The sequence below is a fragment of the Elgaria multicarinata genome, chromosome 4 (assembly GCF_023053635.1).
Source record: "Elgaria multicarinata webbii isolate HBS135686 ecotype San Diego chromosome 4, rElgMul1.1.pri, whole genome shotgun sequence".
Classification (NCBI taxonomy): Eukaryota; Metazoa; Chordata; class Lepidosauria; order Squamata; family Anguidae; genus Elgaria; species Elgaria multicarinata.
Genome location: NC_086174.1, coordinates 107413173 through 107427781, shown reverse-complemented (window position 1 = coordinate 107427781; position 14609 = coordinate 107413173). Strand labels below are relative to the sequence as shown.

Below are 14609 nucleotides of genomic sequence, written 5' to 3'. Positions count from 1 at the left end.
CAGACATTAACTGAGGTTAAAAACAACCAGGCTTCCCATTTTACCAGGTTTCTTATTATGGATAAACTTTTATCTCAGCACTAATCTCTAGACAAACTTTTAGTTTTGTACTAATGTTTCTAATGATATATACCAGAATTCTATTTCTTGTTTGCTTTGCTGAAACCCACTTATTTTAAAATTGTGGTTTTTAAGAGCATTGTTTCTCAAGGCATTTTTAGAGCGAGCTTTCAAAGAAAAATTGAGCAAGTCAGAGACAGTATTTTTAAATATAATTGTCATTTAAATATATTCCTATTTTTAATGCTTCTAGGTTGGTACAGTTAATTATATGCCACCAGAGGCAATCAAAGACATGTCTTCTTGCGGAGAAAATGGCAAGTCAAGGTCAAAGGTAATATAATTTCCCTATAATTGAAAAGGGGAAATGCTTTATATCTTGCTTTTTGAATTTGTGCAAATCTGGCACAGAGTTATTGTTTGTGATGAAAATAAAGCAGTCACAAATATATAGGAGTATGAGCTTTTTCAAAAAAATTGTTTGATTTCTGTTATTGGAGCATTCCACTGAAACAGGGACAAAACATGAAATTTCAGAATGAAAAATTAGTTAATATTTTGTATTGTATTAGTTATATATAGTGGAAAGAGGGTATTTTGATGATGAAAGATAATTTTTTTGCTATTATTATTGCACAACTTGGTTTTCAAAATGGCTACCATTGTCAAGATCAGTCACATGCTAAATGAGGTTACATTTGATTAAGTGTTAGCATTGTATTGTACAGTGAATTAAGTGTTGTTTTCATTCTGATAGCAAAGGTAAGGTCCTAAAGTAGCGGCCTACATGTTAAAACATTAGAAACTGTGTGTTTATTAGCAGATATATAGCTAATTATGCATATAGTTTTGCTGTTCCATACGTGACATGAAAAAGTGCACTTTTTAGGTTATATGTTATTTGTAGCATTTAAAATGTAGTAAAGCAGATTTAAAACAAAGATAATGTTGTCCACAATGAAATACTTTCTTAATGTTAATTTTGTATTTTAAACAGTTTACATGTCCCTTTATTTATTGTCCCATACGTGACACTTATTATGCAGATAATGCACAATGAATGTGTCAACTGAAAATAAAAAGAGCAGTAGTGCTGAAAGAATGAAGAAAATGAGACTAAAGAAGAAGATGGAGGATCCAGAATTTCAAAAAAAGGAAAATGAAAGGTTAAAAAAACTGAGAAGAAAGAAAAATATGTCTATGAGTAGCAGAGAGAAGTTGCAGAGGAAGAAGTATGAAAGAGTTCGAAAGAGGTTGCAGAGAACATGCAAGAAAAAAACTAAATACATGTGAAAAATGTTCCAGTGGAAAAAATATTCCATTTTCTGAAGAGCCAGCAAAGCACGTCACATGGAAGCAGTGGGGAAAGGATGCTGATGGAAGACTAGTGTTAAGCATGAAAGATGGTTGTGCTGGTGAATTACACGAAGATATTGTTTCAAGTTATGAAAACTTTCTGGGTCATGTTCACATAAAAAGAATACAAGCAAATGCTTTCTTAAGTGATCAAAAACTGGAAAATGTAAGAGTGCTGCAAATTGATTTTGCTATGTCTTATAGCTGTGAGTATCGGAACGAGATTCAGAGTGCCCTTTGGTCTCGAGCAAGTGTAACGCTTTTCACTGCAGCTGTCTTCTTAAATGGATCTTGTAGAACCTTCCTCTTGTACTCAGATATAACACAGAAGGACAAACACACTGTGTATGTAATACTGAAGAAACTCTATGAGATAATGAGTGAAGAAACTGGTGTTACTCAGGACATCAATTGGAGCGATGGACCTGCATCCGAGTTCAAGAACAAATACATGGTGCACGTGCTGAAGCTTCTAGCAAAAAAAATACCAAAGAAAATTCAGTTGGAAATATTTTGCCACCTCACATGGCAAAGGAATAGTTGATGGTGTGGGAGGCAATGTGAAAAGGCCATGAGCCAAGGCAATGTCAGTGTTGTACAGAATGCAGTGGAGTTTGCACAGTTAGCAAATGAACTTGCTCCCTCAACATGCACTCTGTACATTTCCCAGAGTGAAATACATTCCCAAGTAGAGAAAGACAAGCCTTGGGAAGGAACTATCACTGTGCCTGGGATAGCATCATATCATATTGTGCAGGCTAAACCAAACGGTCTAATTTCCTTCAAACACCATGCCCTGGAGAGTGCTTGGTGCTTCTTTAGTTATAATAAGGTGGCCTACCCAGGCAGTGTTATGGAAGTCTGTGGCATGGATGGAGTTAAAGTGAGTGTAATGGTTCCTGCCAACAAACATCATTATAAGTGTCCCACACTCCTGATTGTATTACATACTCCTTTAAGGACCCACCATCTGTGGCTTTGAACTCTCGTCGCTGCACCACGTATAAATTTTCAGAATTATTCTAATGTAAAGGAACTTTTCAAATATCAATGCTTAAATGCTCTAACTGCATTATTTGTTGATGCTAGTGTCTTAAATCAATTAATAACTCATATTTAGTAGTCCTAAGTGAGTTTTTTACATTGTAGTGCAGACAGTGTCCCATACGTGACAGAGAATGTCCCATACGTGACATCAAAAAACATTTTTTTGACTGAGCTAAAATGTAAAAATTGAGTCTGACATGGATATAAATGTGAGCTGATATCTCAGGAATTATCAGAAAAAAGTTGAATTAGTTTCAAGTTCACAGAAATATTTAATTGCAGATAACCATGTGCACGAAGATGGAAATTCTTGTGTCCCATACGTGACACAATATTAATAGTATCTAAGATAATTGTTTCTTGCTGAATTTAAAGTTACTAACCCTGTTCTGCTAGTAATGACCATTGTATTCATATGCTGCAAAATAAATCGTTTCACTTTAAACATTAGTAGTATATGCAAAAGATTCTTTGTCCTGAACTTGAGTATAAATGTCCCATACGTGACAATGGAATGCTCCTATTAAGGAATCTTTAACATTGTACCCCATTGGATGCTTTATCAGTACATCGGTTTCTTGAACAATTTTATATACCAATTACTCATTTGAAACAACGATTCTATAAAATGTAGTTAGTTAAACTTTGGAACTTATTCATTTAGTTCATTACCACAAGATGTGGTGATGGACACCATTTAAAAGAGGGCTGGAGAAATTCCTGGAGAAGAAGGCTATCAATGGCTGCTAGTCCTGATAGCTATATGCTACCTCCATTATCTGAAGTAATAAACTTATGTACACCTGTTAGCTGGAAGGTGCTTTTGTACTCATGACCTGCTTGTGGATTTCCCATGGGCAGCAGATTGGTCGCTGTGTGAACAGAATCCTGGATTAGCATGGCTCTTACGTTATTAAAGTTGTTGTTTATTTCTTTGTGTGATATAACTTTGAAAAAATGGATTAACCTGACAGTTTAATGCATTGCCTTTGGCAATACGCATCTTCACAAAGTGTGTTACTGATCACGTTTTGTAATGTCTTTATTGCTTAATTGATACTCTGTTGCACCAGATTGGTTGTGTCATTCATGGCAAGAACTTCTCACTCATAGGGGGATTTTTTTTTTCTTCCTCCTGGCTTTTGCTTTTAGATCAGCCCCAAAAGTGATGTCTGGTCTTTGGGCTGCATTTTATATTGTATGACTTATGGAAGAACTCCATTTCAGCACATAACAAATCAGTTCACAAAACTTCATGCCATAATTGACCCTAATTATGAAATAGCGTTTCCTGATATTGCGGAAAAAGATCTCCAGGATGTCCTAAAGGTATCCTTTTGTATCACTTTTTAATAATACCTTTTCCCTTGCCACATTAAGTGTTAAATGACTTGTATTTAGGAAGCCATTTCTGACGTTAATGTTTTTAGTAAGGAAAAAGTCCGCCATAGCGTTGAGGTCATGAGTGGAAGGGGTGCTTCCTGTTCTTCTTCTCTCTCTTGCAACCTCCTGAAAAGCTGCCTTAACAGCATGGGATGGGTGCCAAAGGGCTGCTGGGGGAAGAGAGGAATTGGCCCAAAATCTGGAAGGGGGACATCTCTCCTACAGAGAGGTTTTTGGGAGTTGCTATTTTAAAAATAAATGTTCTGTAAGCTTCATTTGACACATGGTTCTTGGGAACCAAGCTCATATACTTTTGCTTGAATTGGTTTTTCCCAAACTATTCAGTTGTTAAAAATTAAAAATCACAAAATGTATGTGGTTTGTTTTGATTTTGCTTAAAGAGTTGAATAGCAAGCATCATCATAGAAATGCTTCTGTGAAAAGCTTTATTTTCCTTCTGGTTGTCATCTGCTAGCTCCAATTTGAAATCCCCAAAACACAAACACAACAACCTCTTCTTAGTAGCTGATTTGTAAGGCTAAACCTGCATCTTGGCTGCAAATTAAAACTACCAGTGGGAGCTCAAAGGGCTGAATAATCTGCCTGTATATAGATAACTAGCCAGTATGGGAGAAGAGTGCCTAGAACTTTTGATCTTCAAAATCAAGTTTGTATAGGGAAACTTCATAAATAAAAGCACAGTCATGTGAGCCCTCATTTGCAGTCCGAAGTAACAGTCTAAACACATGGATTACATCTTAGTGAGAACTAGATCTTACAGTAAAATTATTCATGTCAAATATTTGATTACATTGAATGTGTCTTTAAAAACCAATAAACCCAATAGCCATAGGAGCGGGCTGTGGACTGGTGTGTCAGGGTTAACTGCATGAAATGTTGATGAAAACCAGGAAACGAGTTCATCACACCTCCCCAAAATATGTTCTCTCACCTTTTCTTTAAAGATATATTAAATATTACGCATTTTAATGAAATGTGTAGGGGTTTTAGACCAGTTTTATGTTATTTGTGCAAACCTTAGGGTTTGACTGATCCTTCTAGTATTTCTGACTTGTAGCCACGTCACACCATTTTGGCTACATAAGCAACACTCATAGCTGGAACATTGTAAATGTTGTAAATGAGGGAATGATGTGAAATATGTTATAAGCATGTTAGTAATGGACTGTGTGTATTAAACCATGGTTCTGTACAGCTGTAGTTAAGATTTTTTTTATTGCTAAGAATGTTTTCATATCATCATAAACCAAATGAATGTAGCTCATAAATACTCAAAACTAGTTTTCTGTCTAGCTTCTTATCACTTTGAGAGCAGTAGATACGTTAGATGCTGTATAGGAAAACATACAAGAAGTAGGGAACTTGAAGTAACTATTTATTTTATGAACACATTGGCCTGGTTTGGGTGAGCCTTTTACCTGTGCCTGCAGTGCCTTTTTGTGTGAGCTGTCATTAATCCTAAAAGTCTACATTTAACTATATTTCCCTGCCTTGGTTGAACTGGGAAACTGTGGTTACCTTCTTTGGAACAAGCCAGGACCTTAAACAGCAGTTTAAGAAGTTCAGCTTTTTCCAAAGCTGGTAACAAAGCTTCTCGGTTTGGACAAAACAGGAGATTAGGATTAATTAGAGAGTTCCTAGTTTAATTGCAATTTATGTGGAGGGCCTGCATGCATGGACAAAAGGCTCATGCGTATTTCAGTTTACTAAACTGAGGTATGATTATTCAAATGTGACCAACCTCTTTGAAATAGCAGCAACATTCATTTAGTGTGCGCCCACTCTACTCTGTCACATGGAATGTTCACAGAATCTATTCTATTTTAAAACTGCAGGCTTAAGTCCTGTGCTACAAGTCACAAATGGAGTACAACAGTAGATACAATCCTATGTAAAATGTGAAAAACTAAGTTACCTGTAAATATAATCTTCAGAAAACAGTGTGTATTTTTGAAGATTAATTTTCAAATTAATGCCAATTTCTTTCAGCGCTGTTTGATAAGGAATCGTAAACAAAGAATATCTATCTCTGAATTGTTGATTCATCCTTATGTGCATATCCAAACCAAATCACAAACAGGTAATTTTAGCCTTATAATAAATCTTACTGTTGCATTTTATTTAATTTCACCAGAGTTCTTTTATGTAAAAGTGATCCTCTGTGTTCATTCCTTTGGCTAATACTTTCATAGACTAAAGTATATCTTTTAGTTTAAGGTTTGTCGCCCAGTGCCATGGTATCCAAATTTTCACACACTTTAACTGAAAGCATTGGCCATATGTATAAAGCCTTAACCAAATTTTAAATTCTTCTAGGGCATTTGGCTGCAAAAGGAACAACAGAGGATATGAAACGTATCCTTGGTCAACTGATTGGCTTGAATTCTCCCAACTCGATTTCTAGAGCTGCTAGAGTAAGTAAATGTATTTTACATAGTGGTATTGCTTTAGTAATTTGATATTTGTAACACTTAGCACTAAGAGAATATGGAAGTGAAGCAGTTCCTGCTTGCAGTCAACCCAGAGAATATGTGGGCTCTGGGTGTAGCAAATGTGTAGTGAGGAATGGTATTAAGAGTTGGATGGTACTGGACGATGTAAGAAATAATGGATCAAGAAATGTATTGCTGATGAAGCTGGGGGCCTTGAAAGGCAGAAAAACTAGTTTTGCTAGCTCTCGTCATTAACGTTGTATATATTAGCTACTTCGCAGCACTTTCACTAAGACAGGACACAAGTAGAAACTACTTCATGGTTTTAGCCAGAGGGGAAAACCTCTATTTCTCTGTCATGCACATTTTCCAACTTACAATATGAAAATAGCTGCCAAACCCCAGCCTGTCATCTATTCCTAGGAATTACTATATTTGATTTTATATGTCACTTTTCCCTCAAGGAGTCTTGTTTAAACAATAAGTCATCCCACAATAAAAATCCAAGGGCACAGCTAGTTAAGGAATTAAAATTATTATTATTATTATTATTATTTATTTATTTATATAGCACCATCAGTGTACATGGTGCTGTACAGAGTAAAACAGTAAATAGCAAGACCCTGCCGCATAGGCTTACAATCTATAAAATGGTAAATTAAAAGCCAAGGGAAAACACCTGTGGGATAATTGGGGAGACATGCCTTCATTTTACCCTAGGAAGTTGTCAAAATACACAGTAGGAACACTAACCTTGTAGCGAATTGTAAGCATAGATATGCAGTTAAAATATCCTTAAATCTTGCCTGTGTAAACAAGCCTGGGCAGTGGTGGCTTGAAGAAAGCTATCTTAAATTACTAAGCTCTTAAATGTGGAAATATCTAATCAGATTTCCTTTGGGCCTGCCTTCAAAAAAAATTCTCACCCTTCAGTCAAATCAGATTTAACCTTGACTTAAAGGGAGGTAAAATTGCATTGTAAATGTATGCTCACTTTTCTGTTGGATAGTACAGGGAATTCTGGTCTGTGTTTTGCTTCTTGACATGACATATTTCCCCCAACATTTCCATCTTCCAGCTATACTGTTTTAGGTGAAGTAATGAAAATTGCTGTGATTATTTAAAAGCCACATACAAGGTTAAATTAAAAGATGAAATTTTGACTTAAAATGCACAAGGAGTAAAGTTACACACACAGGCTTATGTGAAATAATGAAGATAAATTGCTTTATAATGTGTAATTCAAAAGTAGAAATATAGGGTGAAATTCCAACAGTGTCTGTCCATGAATGTGGCATCGACTCATTTGGGGGAATGGATTTCCCATTCCCTTGTGTATCCAAATCTGCTACTGCAGATTTGGGGAAGCAGATTTGGGGAAGTGCAGGGCACTGGAGAGGAAGCTGAAATCCCATTGTGCGAATGGGCGTCTGCTTGCATGATACTGGATGTTGTCCATAAATTTCAAGTCCTCCTAATTATAGTACTTGATTTTTTTCCAGAGAAACGTGAATTAATGAGATTGGTTTGTTGAATTTCAGCAAGTTTGGGCAAATTGTCCTTCAGTCAAATCTCAAAAACAGCTTTCCCAATGCTTGTCTCTTCCCCCCGCCCCCAGTTAGAATATTATTACACTAATTTTGGAACTGCCTTGCTAACATCAGACACTGCAAATCTAAAACTCTTTATACCAAGATACATCAGTGCTAAATTTACTTTTTTCCCCCTCTAGTGGAAAAATCAAGGGGTATCTGGAGGAGAAAAGTAAGGAATGGGATTCTGCACAGAATTCTGCTGCTGGGTCTATACTCCACATACACCCTGTGACACTGGACTTCCAGTGTGTACATTTAATCCCAACTTGGAAAAGAGTGTTCACTGAGTGTCCAATGTGAGCAAGAGGCAAATGGAGCTGACATTTTATGTATATGGTGCTTTCATTTATGATATTATTATTTATAGATTGCCACCTGTACGTGACATTTTTAGAAGTTTCATAATCAAAAAAAGAAAAGAAAAAATAAGCAGATCCTGTCCCAATACACTTGGAATCTGAGGGTTGGATCCAATGGTGAAGTTCTACCAGTGGAAGTGAAATCACTGGTGTGGCTTTCCCAGGTTAGGTCCGGAGGATTGGGGACCCTCTGGAGCAGATTTGGGGAAGCATAGGAACCACAAGGGGAAAGCAAGGATGGCAAAGTGCCATTGTGCGAGCAGATTTCCACTCACACAACATTGGTTTCAACCCTAAATTTCAACAGTGGCTTAGAGAGCAAAAGGAATGAAAGGCAAAGAGAAACAAATTGGGGTCAATGTGGTGAGTGAAGGAAAGAGAGAGAAGGTTAATGTGAGAAAATGCAGGTAAATATATTTACTTGGGCTTTGTTTCAGCTGGGATGAAGTCAAAAGGATTTAAGTCAAAAGCTCCATGTCAGATTGTGAGTTTTGAAAGAAAAGATAATTTCTGATAATTTGTTTTGCTCTTTTTAAAATTTCAGACTTTATATGAACAGTGCAACAAAGGCGAAGGTTTAGATGTGTCTGCTTTTGCAAACTCTGATTGGTAAACATGGAACACAACGTGATACATAAAGTTTAGTTTAAAAATGTATTACAAAAGGCAAGGGATGGTCCTGTTTAAATCGATTTGTCTTGCCACTTAAAATGTTTTAATATCTGTGGTTTCAGCTGAATTCTTTTCACCATTGGGAGCGTCTAATATTTGTCAGTGTTTATCCTGAAGGTTGAATTCATTATTTCCTTTTCCATCAGGTCTAGTTGGCATATTGTTTTTCAGTTTTTGCTGGTGGGGGAGCACTGTGTAAGATAGCACTGCATTTTAGCTGCTTTTACTCCCACTTGTGTTGTTCAGTACATACTCTCATGGAAACATTTTGATTTATAAGTGACAGCAGGTGTGCTGACAAACAACAAATGAATCTTGTAAATAAAAATAAAATAAAATGACTGTGTTGATGTACTTATTGTGTGTTTTTTAAAATAAATAGACAGACTATCCTAGAAACAAAAACAAAAAATACACCTCACACTTTCTGATTTGGAAAATTAACCAAAATAATAATACTGTACTTGAAATCTTGTATTTCACTATTTCAATTCTATTAATTGTTTCTCGTTACTGGTAAGTTGGTAGATGTTTGCTCATAATGATGACATCACTCAAGCAAAGAGAATGTTCTGTGCGCATTGAGCCTGCATTGTAGCTGAATAATTTAGCTCATAAATTATCAGCTGTTTCCATTGCCATTTGTGGAACAGAAACATTTTATTTTTAAATGCCATGTGACTTGCTTTAATGTAGCTGCACTTATTTCTCCGTGCAGTTCTTGGGGGCTGGTATAGCTGTGTTTAGATGGTGAGCCACCAAGTTTTGTTATTTTAAGCACTGGTTTAATCATTTGTTTACCACAATGCCCATCAAACAGTGGGAATGTGTATGAAACTAGGCCTGTAAACAGGAGCTGCTGCTTAGTAGGTGGATTGCCAGCTCTCAACTTCTCAAACTCTGGAAGCTTCACCATTTCCCTTGGGTTCTTCCCTCTCTTTCCCCTGTAGTCCTGACCATATCCCTTCACTCTTGCTTTAGGCACCAAATTCTGCCTCCCCTTTCTTCAGTTATGTTGTGCTATAACCCATCCCAGTGATGGTGGTAAGAAGAAAAGCTAGGATAGCCATTTAAGCATTGCCAATGAAGAGGAAATATGCAACCAAAAAAAGAGGACATGGATTTCCATAACATTTGCATGTTCTTATTTATTTATTTAGAATATTTATATACCGCTCCCCATTGAAAAATTTAAAGATAAAATGAAAATAAAAACAGAATAAAACAGTTAAACCAAAATTTAAAAGAAGCAAAAACAAAATTCAAGGCTGCATATTAAGGAAAGGCTTTTTGGAATAAAGATGTTTTCAGGAGGCGCCGAAAGGAGTACAAGGTTGGAGCCTGCCTGACCTCCAGAGGCAGGGAATTCCACAGGAGGGGCGCCACCATGCTGAAGGCTCTTCCCCTGGTGGATTCCAATCGGAGGATGGATATATGTGGAGCCATAGATATCTATACATATTTATATGTATAGATGCACATTTAGAGATAATTACTATAATTTCAACAGAAATCCAGTACATCTCATCCTAGTGGAGAAGACTGTGGCCAGGTTACTTGTGTGCCTGCTGCTCAATTTGTTGTCAAGCATTAACTGTTGGGCAACTTTGCGGCCTCTGCTCTCCTTTCTTACGGTTCTTTATCTTTAAATTGGACTTGGACTGGCAGCTCTTCAAATATAGAATTGTCCTCTGTAAAGTAGCTCACAAAGCAGCCATGTCAGCAATGTGTCTATGGTTGTCTCAGACTGCTTCATTCCTTTCATAGAATCATAGAATCATAGAACAGCAGAGTTGGAAGGGGCCTACAAGGCCATCGAGTCCAACCCCCTGCTCAATGCAGGAATCCACCCTAAAGCATCCCTGACAGATGGTTGTCCAGCTGCCTCTTGAATGCCTCTAGTGTGGGAGTGCCCACAACATCCCTAGGTAACTGATTCAATTGTCGTACTGCTCTAACAGGAAGTTTTTCCTGATATCCATCGTTATGTTAGTTACAGAACAGAGAGTTGGGGACTGCTGTAATGGTGGCTGAGATCACCAAGGGTTACCCTTCCCCACTAAGGCAGAGAAATTCCCATTTCCCCCATATAATTTTTATGGGAGGGATATGGGGTAGGGGCTTTCTCCCATATAAAATGTTGGATGTTCTCCCAGATACTTCATTACCTACAACTCTCTTGCCTACCAAAATAGGGAAATGTGGCCATGAAGTTACACTATAGTTGATTTCAGGTGAACTCCATTTTCTTTATATTTATTTCTTCTTTTTCTTCTGTTCACTGCCTTATCTGACCCTTGTTCCTTTCCTTTCTTCGGGCCTATTCAGCAGTAGCCCTTCCTTGTATGTTAAAGGTTTTATGTTATGATTTGTATTTTAGGTCACTGCAACACAGCATAAAACCTTTCACCTTTCCTTTTTTTGAACTGTCCAGAGAGCTTTGGCTATTTGGTAGTATAACAAATGGCTATCCTAGCTTTTCTTCTTACCACAGCCACTGAGATGTAATAAATGAATAATTTAAGGTGCGTTCCTGTGCTGACTGGGAAGTGCTGGGAACTGTAGGACGTTTTTTGTCCAGATGTGCACAGGACTGCATCCTTAATGATTTAATATATGGAGACTGAGCAAATTCTAGCAGAGGAAAAGATGGTTTAACTAAAGGTAGAAATCAGGTTCCTCCTCACAATAATAACCATACCTAATTGAGTGTCAAAATTCCTCTTTAAAATAATAATAAAACATTTGTTTGCTGCTCAACACCAGAAAGTCCTTCCACCCATTTCAGTATGGTTTATTTCATTTCTATATACTAGGGATGTCGGGATTTTGTGAAATCTGACCCATATATGTTTTGTAGATTGTGGGGTGTCATTTGTTCATAGACAGACTCAATTTGCCCCCCATTATGTGGAAAAATATGTAAATAATTCCATAAGAAAGTTTGCAAAAATGTACATAATTTATGTTAGTACATAACCTTTAGCATATTGTCCCCCATTCCATTCAACTTTCCCTGCATATATTTTCCAGCATAGCATATGCCTCAGGAGAAATGTACGTATTTTCCTGTTAATAAATTTGTGTAAATTTAGGGAAAGTTAAACCCGAAAGTCCATGGATTCTGTATGGCCTGGGCAGGACGATCTGCAGCAGATTCCAAAGGTCGAATTCTTAGCAGTCTGAACTCATTTAGTCTCTCTCAGATTTCTCCAGCATCCCTAGTCCAATATGATAGCTCAACCACAGATGAGTTCCTCTTTTAGTCAGCCCTGAATGCTTTCTTCTCTCCTTGTTGTTTATTCGTTCAGTCGCTTCCAACTCTTCGTGACTTCATGGACCAGCTTTCTGTCGGCCGTTGCCACCCCTAGCTCCCCCAAGGTCAAGTCTGTCACCTCCAGAATATCATCCATCCATCTTGCCCTTGGTCGGCCCCTCTTCCTTTTGCCTTCCACTTTCCCTAGCATCAGCATATTCTCCAGGGTATCCTGTCTTCTCATTATGTGACCAAAGTACTTCAGTTTTGCCTTTAATACCATTCCCTCAAGTGAGCAGTCTGGCTTTATTTCCTGGAGTATGGACTGGTTTGATCTTCTTGCAGTCCAAGGCACTCTCAGAATTTTCCTCCAACACCACAGTTCAAAAGCATCTATCTTCCTTCGCTCAGCTTTCCTTATGGTCCAGCTCTCGCAGCCATAGGTTACTACGGGGAATACCATTGCTTTAACTATGCGGACTTTTGTTGTCAGTGTGGTGTCTCTGCTCTTAACTATATTTTATCAAGATTTGTCATTGCTCTCCTCCCAAGAAGTAACCGTCTTCTTATTTCCTGGCTGCAGTCAGCATCTGCAGTAATCTTTGCGCCCAGAAATACAAAGTCTGTCACTGCCCCCACGTTTTCTCCCTCTATTTGCCAGTTATCAATCAAGCTGGTTGCCATAATCTTGGTTTTTTTGAGGTTTAACTGCAACCCAGCTTTTGCACTTTCTTCTTTCACCTTCATCATAAGGCTCCTCAGCTCCTCCTCGCTTTCAGCCATCAAAGTGGTGTCATCTGTATATCTGAGATTGTTAATGTTTCTTCCTGCGATTTTAACTCCAGCCTTGGATTCGTCAAGCCCAGCACGTCGCATGATGTGTTCTGCATACAAGTTGAATAGGTAAGGTGAGAGTATACAACCCTGCCGTACTCCTTTTCCAATCTTAAACCAGTCCGTTGTTCCGTGGTCTGTTCTTACCGTTGCTACTTGTTCGTTATATAGATTCCTCAGGAGGCAGACAAGATGACTTGGTATCCCCATACCACCAAGAACTCTCCTACTGACACAAAATTCAGAAAGCATTGTTGAAAAATACTGAATGCTGCAATCAGCATTTTAATTTTTTAAGAAAACCAATTGCGGCAGTCTCATGGCATCGTGACTGAATCTTGGATAGTACTTGAAAATGCTGTGAACTCTGCCATGATTTTAATTTAAGTTTCAGGGAATTCCTGGCTCTTCTTCGTGGTCTCTATGCATCACACATATGGGCTTTGCGCCTGCGCAGAGACCAGACCGGAACCTTCTCTAGCTGAGTGGAACGTTTTTGGCGGGAACCCCTCCCCCCACGCTACCGTGCATGTCCATGGGGTTCCCGCCCTTACCTCAGTTCTTCGTCGTCCGCCATTGTGCCTAGACCGAAAAACTGAACCTCTAGCGTTTTCTTCTATTATTACTCTTAAAAGATTTTCTAGCTTACCTCTTTCCTCAGCTTTCTTCTTTTTCGTCCTTTCTCTCTCTCATATATATATATATATATATAATTATTATATCTTCTTTTGTAGATAGTTTTTCCTCTCAGCGACTACGGTCGCAACTGTCGCATGGCAGTAAAGGCTCCGTTCCGCAAGTGCGTCAAGTGCGGGGCCAAACTACCTCCAACGGACGGACACTCCCTTTGTGTCCTTTGATTAGGAGAAGGCCATATTGTAGAGGCGTGCCACCATTGCATGTCCTTTACAAAGCAGACCAGAAAGAACAGGGCAGATCGCCTTCGCTCAATACTGTGGGAAAAAGCCCTCAGGGCTACAGAACCACCGATGGATAAAACGGCATCGAAGACCGTTTCTGACCGAAGCACAGAGCCGAGTGTGCAAGCCAGAGCAATTGATAGGGCACAGATACCCCTGACGCCTGGCCGGTCTTTGGCAAGTTCTGCAGCCAAGAAAATTTCTAAAAAGGCCAGAACGCCAAAATCCTCCATTGAAATGGAGAAGAAAAAGAAAAAGAAGAAGACAACTACGGAGAAACCCTCTCATGGCTCTCCTCGACCATCCGAGCCCCCTTGAAGGCAGACAACTCCTCCTGCCGCCGTTTCGGTATCGAGGCATGTCTCGACGCCGAGACCCCAGTCGATACCGAGGAACACGGTACCGACACACCCTCCCAGTTTATCGGAGGGTGAGTTACAAGACTCGGCATCAGCAGCCTCGGCACGGGAGCCTGTAAGACTGCAAGCGTCCCAGGATATAATCCCCTTGCAGGTGTCGCCCAGACGAACACCGAGGCGTGATTGGGACAGGGTCTCCCAGTATTCTGAGCCCCAAGGCAGACAGAGCTTCTACGATTGGGATCGTTACCGACCCCAAAGATATTACCATTCCGATCAGGGTTATCAATATCCACAGGAGGAATGTTTTGCCCA

General features: G+C 38.7%; 1 protein-coding gene across 1 annotated transcript in view; it reads left to right on the top strand.

Annotated features, from left to right (window-relative positions):
- The window catches only part of TTK (TTK protein kinase), a 37520-nt gene extending 28268 nt beyond the window's left edge, over positions 1–9252 (top strand). Inside the window, exons 17-21 of the mRNA XM_063125793.1 lie at positions 314–394; positions 3616–3792; positions 5857–5947; positions 6184–6281; positions 8798–9252. Of these exons, the coding sequence (XP_062981863.1) occupies positions 314–394; positions 3616–3792; positions 5857–5947; positions 6184–6281; positions 8798–8866 (516 nt within the window). The 3' untranslated portion in view covers positions 8867–9252. The remainder of the gene's footprint in view (positions 1–313; positions 395–3615; positions 3793–5856; positions 5948–6183; positions 6282–8797) is intronic.
- The last annotated feature ends 5357 nt before the right edge of the window (positions 9253–14609 follow it).